General features: G+C 41.5%; 1 protein-coding gene across 1 annotated transcript; it reads right to left on the bottom strand.

Moving 5' to 3' along the window:
- Nucleotides 1-3,726: 3,726 nt before the first annotated feature.
- LOC134216635 (zinc carboxypeptidase A 1-like) lies at nt 3,727-5,166 on the bottom strand. The gene has a single exon (XM_062695493.1). The coding sequence runs from the start codon at nt 5,128-5,130 to the stop codon at nt 3,856-3,858; it is 1,275 nt and encodes a 424-aa protein (XP_062551477.1). The 5' UTR covers nt 5,131-5,166; the 3' UTR covers nt 3,727-3,855.
- Between the last annotated feature and the right edge of the window lie 6,307 nt (nt 5,167-11,473).

Here is an 11,473-nt window from a genome sequence, read left to right as displayed (position 1 = left end):
GATATTATGGCACGTAACTTTGAGAAGATGGAGGAAGCCTACATCAGACTGAAGAGGGAAGCCAAGCGGATCGGACTAGTCATCAACACGTCGAAGACGAAGTACATGATAGGAAGAGGTTCAAGAGAAGACAATATGAGCCACCCACCGCGAGTTGGCATCGGTGGTGACGAAATCGAGGTGGTAGAAGAATTTGTGTAGTTGGGTTCACCGGTGACTGCCGAAAATGATACCAGCAGAGAAATTCGGAGACGTATAGTGGCTGGAAATCGTACATACTTTGGACTCCACAAGACGCTCCGATCGAATAGAGTTCGCCGCCGTACCAAACTGACAATCTACAAAACGCTCATTAGACCGGTAGTCCTCTACAGACACGAGACCTGGGCGATGCTCGTGGAGGACCAACGCGCACTTGGAGTTTCCGAAAGGAAAGTGCTGCGTACCATCTATGGTGGGGTGCAGATGGCGGACGGTACGTGGATGAGGCGAATGAACCACGAGTTGCATCAGCTGTTGGGAGAACCATCCATCGTTCACACCGCGAAAATCGGACGACTGCGGTGGGCCGGGCACGTAACCAGAATGTCGGACAATAACCCGGTGAAAATGGTTCCCGATAACGATTTGACGGGCACAAGAAGGCGAGGTGCGCAGCGGGCAAGGTGGATCGATCAGGTGAAAGATGACTTGCGGACCCTCCGTAGACTGCGTGGCTGGCGACGTGTAGCCATGGACCGAGCCGAATGGAGAAGACTCTTATATACCGCACAGGCCACTTCGGCCTTAGTCTGAATAAATAATAATAATAATGTGGAACATAGTCGACGGAACGATCGGTTCGACGAAGAGTGCAGACAATTTCTGGAAGAGATAGTCGCAGCGCGTGCGGTCGGCATCCAAAAGCTAAAGGCCAATAAAGCAGCTGGTAAGGATGCCATCGGAGCTAAGCTCATCAAGATATGGCCGGAAAAGCTGGCCACTTGCCTGCACAAACGGATAGTCAGCACCTGGGAAAGTGAACAGCTACCGGATGAGAGAAAGGAAGTTGTCATATAACCTACAAGAAAGGCGACAAGATATAGTGTGATAACTTTCGAGCGATCACCATCCTTAGTGCCGCCTACAAAGTGTTATCCCAGATCATCTTCCGTAGTCGGTCACTAAAGCTGGAAGGGTACGATGGGCAGGGCATGTTGCAAGAATGCCTGCAAAGATGGTTTTCATTTCCGATCCGGCAGGTACAAGAAGGCGTGGAGCAACGAGGTGGATGGCTAGGGTCAGAACGGCTTGACGAGCGTGGGGCGCAATTGAGGTTGGAAATGTGGTCTCGAACGGTGTATTGTGGCGTTAAAAAATTGTTTCAGTGTTGTGTTTAGATGTGTGCCAAATAAATAAAGAAAAATTAATCTCAAATGTCTTCAATTTGAAATACAGGATCTTTGAGGGTTGTAAGTACTCATGTATTTTGTGGTTTTGTTATTTTAGGCTTTATAATCCAGGCTGCATGAAGGTGTGCTTTCCTAGTTTTTAGGAAGTTGGTATTGATAGTATTGCAAAATGATTTTCATTCCGACTGAAACTTGGCCTGCTTTTTATCTTAGTATTCTATAAGCAATCCCACAATTCCTTTTCTATGCCCTCCATTGCACGAGTATGTGTGGCAAGTACAATGGATACACTATGCCCAGGGTGTCGAGAAAGTTTCCAACCCGAAAACACCCTAGACGGGACCGAGGATCGTACTCGTAATCTCCGGATTGGCTACGCCTTTACTCGTAAAGCTAACTGGAGATCCTGACCGTAAAAGTCGGAGGGTCGAATTTTGCAAATAAGAATGGTTTACCATTCAGAAGAATATGGTATATGTGGTCTCATTATCGTAATCTTTAAGAGCTTTCAACTTTCCTAGGGTTTCAGATTCTTGCATGCAATCAACAAATAAGGGATATTTAGTACTAAGAATGTGAGAAGTTTGCATAACTTCTTAAAGAGGTCAATTTTGCATTTTCTTTCACATTTTGTCTATTCTGAAAATGTTTGATGGACATCTCTGGAATTTCAACAGTGTTTTCCTAAACTTCAGGAGCAAATATGTTCTTGTTTTCATTCAAAGATTGAACTAAATAAAGAGCACAGTTGATCTTCAACCTCAGATCTTAAAACAACTGATCACTCAATTCGCTTCACTATCACGGTTCCCTGAGGCCCACGTCCGCGGTATCATCTACCTTGTGCAGTAAATTCAATGGTCAGAAGAAAGACTTTAAATGAACCATTTCTAAATTGTAACTCGTTCATCAACTCATAGATGAAACTTGAGACTTGAAAAATCAGTGGGAGGTTGTATGTTTCAGTGTCTTTCGGTTTGAACTGCGGCAATGGACTTGTTGGGCTTGTGCTGAATGCTTTTTCATTGTTTGAATTGAATGTTGAATTTCAAACTCAGCTCAATTGTCGACAATGATAATTCAATATGAGTTTGAATCAAATTTAACCAAATTCAACTCACACACATGTACACTTTCTCTTTTTGATTAAGCCTTGCGAGCAAAGGCGTACGCGTAATATTGCCAATCGGGGATGGCGAATTCGGTTCTCAGCCCGGCCCATGACGTTTTCAGGTGGAAAGCATTCTTAGCTACTTGGACATAGCGTCCAAACAAAATAGATATTGATGCAATTGACTGACATAGAGAAGCTTGCAATTAAGGACGGGCCCCCGAAATCCAAGTTTAAATCTATTCGCGTTTTCATGTGCTCACTGTGTACTCACTGTTATTCCAATTTTTCTGCGTCTGCGTCTGACCGTAAAAGTCGGAGGATCGAATTTTGCAAATAAGAATGGTTTACCATTCAGAAGAATATGGTATATGTGGTCTCATTATCGTAATCTTTAAGAGCTTTCAACTTTCCTAGGGTTTCAGATTCTTGCATGCAATCAACAAATAAGGGATATTTAGTACTAAGAATGTGAGAAGTTTGCATAACTTCTTAAAGAGGTCAATTTTGCATTTTCTTTCACATTTTGTCTATTCTGAAAATGTTTGATGGACATCTCTGGAATTTCAACAGTGTTTTCCTAAACTTCAGGAGCAAATATGTTCTTGTTTTCATTCAAAGATTGAACTAAATAAAGAGCACAGTTGATCTTCAACCTCAGATCTTAAAACAAGTGATCACTTAATTCGCTTCACTATCACGGTTCCCTGAGGCGCACGTCCGCTGTATAATCTACCTTGTGCAGTAAATTCAATGGTCAGAAGAAGACTTTAAAAGAACCATTTCTAAATTGTAACTCGTTCATCAACTCATAGATCTCCCCTCTGTAATCAACTTAAGAGGCTCGAATTGAAACCTGTTCAGATTAAAAATGATTGAATTACCGGGGATCAAGATTCTAACATTAATTTCATTGCCCTAGCAACAACGATGTGATCGACGACGTCACTGATCATTTAAGTGTCACTAAATAAAACTTGCGTGAGTGTTTGACGAATTCTTGTTTTCCAATCAGCAGTTTCAATGTTTATTAATTTTTCTCATTCTGACCTAACACGGAGCAGCAGCCATAAAAACGTGCAGTTCCTTAGACAGCCCAAACTAAGCAAACTCAGAACCGCGAACACGTAACCGTTAAATGAGACAACGCAATGATAAGAAGCAAAATGTCATAAAATCGAAAGTACCTACTTCATAATTCCAGATAATCTAAACGCAGTGGTATTTACGAGTGTGCATTATTTTTTATTTGTGTAACAAAGATAACCGCCATGAATGATTGTCCCGTTTGAAGTAGATGTTCAATATTTTATTCGTTTAGATTGCATTAGAAAGACACCCACTTAACACCCTTCACAGATTTTCATAATAACCCCTTCTCTGTGATTCCTCCAGCAGCGTCACTAACGAATCGAGCGTCTCCTCACCGGTCGGGACAATTTGCCTCGGTGGCAGTACGAATCCATTCCACGAGTTTGAACCAGGTCGCAGCTCATAGGTGTAGGCGATTTTAACATCCAAGGCTCCGTAAGCCCAATCCACACTGGCTCCACTTGCGGGGTAGATGGCCTCATAGATGTTGCCGAATTTGTACTTGGTACCGTACCGCTTCGCCAAAGATGCAACCGTCGCCTTGGCAATTTCGTTAAGGTCGTCGTGATTTGACGTGTGCTCGGCGGTATGGCCGTAAGGGAAAAGAAGTAACTGAGAGTATGAATGGAACGAGATATAGGCTTGGATCTTGCCCTTTAACGATTCGACAAACTGAGACAAACTTTTCGTTTCAACTTCGGAAAAGGCGTAAGGTCCACCGTAAGTATCGGCTTGACAACGGTTGCTGGTTCCTTGCTCTGCCCAGTGGAAATCCCAGTTACGGTTGGGGTCAGCTCCGAAGCATCCTCCAGAGTAAGGTGTGCGAGTCTTTCTCCAAAGACGATCCTTTTTATGGGTATAAACGTAGCCATCAGGGTTCACACTCGGGAACATATACCAATCATAGTTTTCAGCAACATTTCGCACTTTTGGATCCTGGCTTGTAAGCAATTCGTTAAGAACGTATGCAACTGTTGCCGGTGAGATCCATTCACGAGCATGGATGCCTCCTTCAATGAAAACACCAGGATTTCCCGATTTGAAAGACACTTTCACTCCTTTGATCGAACGATTCTCGTAAGAATGTCCACCCTCGAGTAGTTCAACTTGCTCATATTGAAGTGCAAGTTTGTCCAACCAAGCATGAATGTCCTCCAGCTCGTAATAATCATTAAAATCGAAAGTTCCTCTGGCTCGCTTAGTCCCCATTCGATGTTTTTCTTCATCAATCGACTTTTGCATATTTGTCTCCAACAGTCGAGTGTAAACACCTTCGTTGTGCAGTGCTTCCGTAAAATCAGCCAACTTATGAGGGGCCACAACGATGTTGAACTTGGCTCCAACATGATTACCACTTTCCAAAAAAATCAAACTATCACTCGAATGTTTCAGGTCATTCAACAGTTTCAGCTGATTCTCGGACGAGGGAATCGCCTCGTAAACTCTGTAGTTATCGTAGCGGGCGACTTCATTTCCATGAGTGACCCCGAGACACAGACAAATCACCGCAGCAGCTCCCACTATCGAACGACCCATTTTCCTCAGTTACCCACCGTACACTAGCCTGACCAAGGCCAATCGGCTGCCATTTATAGTTTATTTAGCGTTCTTTGTGAAGTGGAAATAGTTGTCTTATCAGCTAGAATACTTCATAGAAGCTTTTTCTGACTTTTCTCCTAATGTGCACTTGAAATTGGTAGCTATCGTATGGAATGATTTTTACATTCGCATAATTCAAGCTGTGAGGCGAAACCGTTTGCAGCTTACTTATAGCTTCTGTTCAAAGTAGCACTCTTGAAAAATCAGTGGGAGGTTGTATGTTTCAGTGTCTTTCGGTTTGAACTGCGGCAATGGACTTGTTGGGCTTGTGCTGAATGCTTTTTCATTGTTTGAATTGAATGTTGAATTTCAAACTCAGCTCAATTGTCGACAATGATAATTCAATATGAGTTTGAATCAAATTTAACCAAATTCAACTCACACACATGTACACTTTCTCTTTTTGATTAAGCCTTGCGAGCAAAGGCGTACGCGTAATATTGCCAATCGGGGATGGCGAATTCGGTTCTCAGCCCGGCCCATGATGTTTTCAGGTGGAAAGCATTCTTAGCTACTTGGACATAGCGTCCACACAAAATAGATATTGATGCAATTGACTGACATAGAGAAGCTTGCAATTAAGGACGGGCCCCCGAAATCCAAGTTTAAATCTATTCGCGTTTTCATGTGCTCACTGTGTACTTACTGTTATTCCAATTTTTCTGCGTCGCAGCATGCGTGATATAACAAAAATGACAGTTGTACGTTACTTCCGTATTGAGTGGTGTGCCTTCGAAAACACAAGTGAATTTGGTTTTAAATTCCGGGAGGCTTGTCCTTAATAACTGTGGAAATGCTAATAGAACACTAAATTGAAAAGCAGGCCTAGTTCTTGTTGGAATGTAGAGCCCAGGGTTCACTCACTTCGACAGTAAATGGGAGAGATTGGCGCGGAGGTGAAAAATTCATTTTTAATGTAAAACATAAACAAACTCGGTGGCTGCCCCATTCAAAAATCCAAGATGGCTGATTCATGAAATTGGCATACTGCAAAACCTGTTCCTCCATGAGTACTTCCGGTAATACCTCCAGGAAGCTACTCCAGGAATTCCTCCGAAAGTTCCTCCAAGAATTCCTCCGAAAATTCCGCCAGGAATTCCTCCGGCAGTTCATTCAGGTATTCCCCCAGAAGTTCCTCCAGAAGCTCCTCCAGAAGTTCCTCCAGGAATTCCTCCGGAAGTTCCTTCAGAAATTCCTCCGGAGCTTCCTATAGGAATTCCTCCGGAAGTTCCTCCAGGAATACCTCCGGAAGTTCCTCCAGGAATTCCTCCGTAAGATCCTCCAGGAATTCCTCTGGAAGTTCCTCCAAGAATTCCTCCGGAAGTTCCTCCGCAAGTTCCTCCAGGAATTCCTCGGGAAGTTCCTCCAGGGATTCTTCAAGAAGTTCTTCGGGAATTTTCTCCAGGAATTCATTCGGAAGTTCCTCCAGGAATTTCTCCGAAAGTGCCCTCAGAATTCTTCAGAAATTCCCCCGGAAGTTCCTATATGAATGATTCAGGATGTCTGTTCAGGAAACCTCCGAGAAGTCCTGTAATTTCTTAAATAATTACTCATAGAATTTCATCTGAAATTCTTTCTGGAGTTCCTTCAAAAGCTACTCCAAGAACACTTGATAAGTTACTTCGCAAATTCTACGCTAACAAAAATCCAATCATATTCATTATGTGTGGCACACATAATTTTTGACTATAGCATTTCCCACATAACTTCTATGTGAAAATTCGCATAGCATATATGTGGAAACACGCATAACCCTTATTAACTAATAACCCTTAAGTGGAATCTCCTATAGCGGGTGATTATTAACGCATACATAAAATTTATTTGTAATTTTTTTTAGATTTTTGCCAATGAATATGTGTGGATTTAGTGTACAGAAATTACCACGAGGGCTCTTCAGATCTTCTTCTTCATTGGCATCACATCCCCCACTGGAACATTGCCGCCTCGCAGTGGCCATTAAGCACTTCCACAGTTATTAACTGCGAGGTTTCTAAGCCAAATTACCATTTCTGCATTCGTATATCATGGGGCTTACACGATTATACTTTTATGCCCAGGGAAGTCGAGACAATTTCCAACCCGAAAATTGCCTAGACCGGCACCGGGAATCGAACCCAGCCTCTCTCAGCATGGTCTTGCTTTGTAGCCGCGCATCTTACCGCACAGCTTAGGAGGGCTTTTCAGATATTTTTTCTGAATTCCATCCGAAATTCACATGGAATTCCACTAAACCTTCCTCCGGGAATTCTTCCAGATAATTGTTATTTGTTATTGTTATTAAATTTGTTATTTCCGATGTTTCGTAAATTGAAAGTAATATTGAAATTCGAGTTATGGACACATGGTTCCGTAAGAAGGGCATCGAGATGGATAATTTGACCAATCGTTTCGCCATCCACCCCCAAAGGTAAAAATTCATGGTCAACAAGCTTGGGGAATACGATATAAAACGAGGGAATTTTATGCCGATTTGTGACCAGGATGAAAAATGCTTGAATAAATGTTGAAATAGTGCAATATTAACTCAGTATTATATTTTTTCATAAAATTTTACAAACAGAATTAACATTTATTGCCAGACAAATTTTAATAAATTTTTAAAATTGTTACCAACTCCTTTGACATCCTTACGTCTGTGGAGTGGACGTCAGCACGTCCCAAACTAGCTCACTACGGGATTTACTTCTCAGGACCGGCTATAGGCCTATTTGAGGACAACGACACTAAACGCGGAAAAACAGGGGCTACCTTGCGGTTAGGCGGGTATCCACCGTGCGAGGGGTCTGTTGATGTCCGTTTCGTGTGGGGTTCGAATTTGACCCAGGGCGGTCGGAGCCAAGGTTGTCTTACAGAGCTTGACTTGGTCTCCTACCGGGACCGAGGTTCGGCAGATAGTTTCCATGCCGGAAACGATGTACCAGGGCTTGGCTCTGGCTTGGACCGAGGTACCGGCAGTTGAGTTCAATGGGTCATTTGGCCAAAAGGGTCATTTGGCCGAAAGGATAATTTGGTCGACCCCTATTTAGTAGTAGTAGTATGTACCGACCCCTTTTTAGTAGTACCGGTACTACGGTACTGAGAAGTACAGTACCGGTAGTACTGGGAAAATACCCGTACTGAAGTATTTTTATAGATTGTATACTATTTCGCCGAAAAACATTTCGCGGAATTTTTTTTCGCGGTACGACATTCCGCGGAATGTAACAACTCTCAGAAACACATTTCGCGGAATGCACCTTTTTTCCGAAAGACATTTCGCGGAATGTACCTTTTCACCGGAAATCGTTCCGCGGAATGCCACTTGGCAGAATTCAGTTAGAATAATTATCGTTCAATTCAATTCAATTCAATTTGAAATACGGGCTTTTTTTAGATTTAATGCAAACCCGAACCCGACCCGTACTCGAGAATTTTTGCATTCTTAAACCCGTACTCGACCCGAACCCGACATAATTTAATTATTTAAGCCCGCACAAAAGTTTTCCCCGAATAATTCAAATTACACCCAAAAAACAAATCTGACAATTATTGTTCAAAATCTTGTATCAAATCAACAATTGTATTAAAATCTTCCGAAATTGTAGATGCCCATTTATTATACAGTTTCTGTAAGGTTCTTATGTAGAACTGTATTAAAAAGAATGCGTCTGCCCGGTATAAGGCAAAAAGAGTTGATAATGCCTTCTTTAAATGAACGCGTCTTCCCGGTATAAGTCGAAAGGGTAACGTCTTCTTTAAATGAATGTATCTGCCCGGTATAAAGGGCAATTCCTTCGCCGTGCGGGAAGGTGCGTGGCTGCCAAGCAAGACTATGCTGAAGGAGGCTGGGTTCAACTTCAGGCCCAGTCTAGGAGATTTATCGAAACAAATTTTTCGGCTTTTATGAAAGTTTCAACGTGTTAATCTCGTGTTAAACGAATGCAAAAAATAGTATCTTGGCTTAGAAACCTCGCAGGTACAGTGGCGTAGCCATTAAATACCCGTAGACATAAAAAAAACCCACAGAGACAAAATTTTTAGAAGAAATTTTTTTCGAGCCCTATCAAATTAAAAAAAATCTTCAGAAACCATTCCAAACCAGTATTCTGGCTTCACGCAATTTTGCGATTTTTGTAATGAAATGTATCTAAAACTTTCGGGTTGTTCATCATTAGTTACTGATTTTCATGTATATGGCCAAGTAAAAAGCATCGAGTGCTTTAGCTAGAGCAATGCCATCGTCTCCGTCATACTGGGAGAATCAGAACTTTTTGGACAATAACTTTCTCTCTCGGTTCGAAATAGGACTCAATTCAGAGTTGTGTATAATGCCTAGAAGCTTTTTGGTTTGATTGCGTTGCGTTGCGTTGCGTTGCGTTGTAACGGAGTATTTCGTAGATTGCATACTGATAGCTGTCATGTATATTCTTTAACTTTCTTACCCCAACTGCTTATGGATTACTATTTGGGAATTAATAGTAACCCAATTGGAGGTCCAAAATGATAAAGCATGAAAACTACCATTGCCGGCCACGCCCATCTTCTCCGTTACTAGGGAAGGGAAGGAAATGATGATATGACATCTACTTAGTGAGAGGCCAGCGACTCACCGACGCCCTCATAGATGTCAAGGAGTTGGATGGTTGGTAGGGAATTTAGTTTTGGAATATCATCATAAGCAAATGATATGAGTTTTTTCAAACGTTGGGAGTGACCATGCTAAGAAATTTATGTCACTCCGTTTTCCTAGATGTTTAACTTCCTGGGATGGGACAAGGTATTAGACTTGCCCTGGCTACAAGGATGTTATCGATCATTTAGGAATCTGCCTTCGATCATTTAGTAGTTTTTCAATAACTTATTCCAGAGGCTAAATTCCAAAATGTGTTGTATGGTGGACTTTTAGTGCGAAGGTTTATCTACAACTCTGCCTAACAGTTCGTTGTTTGAATTTCACTAATAACGGAGCTATAGCGCTAGTAGCAGTAACTTAGACTAAATGATTGCATATTTTGTTATCATTTTAGTATAAGTATAGCAACTAGGACCGTAACTCCTTTAGCAGTGGAATTCGAACATCGACCTGTTCAGGAGAGTTATGAAAAACCTTCGCACTCCACCATACAACACATTTTGAAATTTAGCCTCTGGAATGAGTTATTGACAAACTACTAAATGATCGAAGGCAGATTACTAAATGATCGATAACATCCTTGCCTGGCTAATAAGCCTAGGTTTAAGCGCCATTGCTCGCTCTCTGAAACGAGAAGAGAAGAATCATATATGGAAAACCCCTCCCCGCATGTGCTAATGTCAAATTCAGTTTTTTTAGTATTTATGTCAAGGAAATCTAAAATCGATGAAAACTTTCAAACCAAATTCAATTACGATCTAATCCAAATCCATTCACACATCCTTTTCAACACAACTCACAAATCTAAAAAATATCGAATCCAAACTGTTTTCATTATTGGTAAATTAAAGTAATAATATTAAACTAGAATTTTTTTTTCTTCCTTGTCATAAAATTCCAACAACCAGGACATCTTCAGTGGCTCGTACTAGACAGTGACTGAATCGAGTCAAGTACAATACAATCGAGTACAATCAAGTGGTGAAACTAAAGGGCACAGAGTTAACTCGTCTTATGACAAGTGAAAACATTCCACTAAAAAACTCGTAAAAATATTTTCTAATATTTCCCTCATCGAAAGTAGCACATCATACATACACAAAGACAGATATTTGTTCAGCTTTCAAGCTGTGTCCATTTGAATATGAATCATGTTTCTACGACTATTCTATTGATAAATATATGTGGGAGTGCATTTACAACTTTCAGGTACGCGAATATCAGCAATTATTATATCGGAAAAACCTCACCAAATCTCCATTCCGTTTCGTCATTTTATCGACGTCCCTGTGTCGAGTGTCCTCGTCTTTGTTCCGACGATTACCTGATTACCTAATTTGAAGCAAGGTATCCGACGAGCAGGAGGCGCTGCTGCTTTCATGCTTCCGTTATTCCTTCTTCATCGCTCCATCACACTAGTATTAGATCTCACTGCACAAACCAGAATACACTTTGCTCACAGAAAGAAAACACTTTCACTTCCGGTGTCGCTTAATTGTAAGTTGCTTAAAATTCAGTTTCAGTAGGTAAATTGTTCAAAGAAAAAAAATGACGGGAGCAAAAATTATTGCGTGTTGTCACCAACGCAGCATACTTCGATCCCTGGGAAATAATAAGTAGAGCTCTTGTTCATAAATAGAAAAACATATAATTTGTCGGTGGCAA

The sequence above is a fragment of the Armigeres subalbatus genome, chromosome 2, assembly GCF_024139115.2.
Source record: "Armigeres subalbatus isolate Guangzhou_Male chromosome 2, GZ_Asu_2, whole genome shotgun sequence".
Lineage (NCBI taxonomy): Eukaryota > Metazoa > Arthropoda > Insecta > Diptera > Culicidae > Armigeres > Armigeres subalbatus.
The sequence above is the reverse complement of the archived record's forward strand: the minus strand, read 5'-3'. Positions and strand labels throughout refer to the sequence as shown.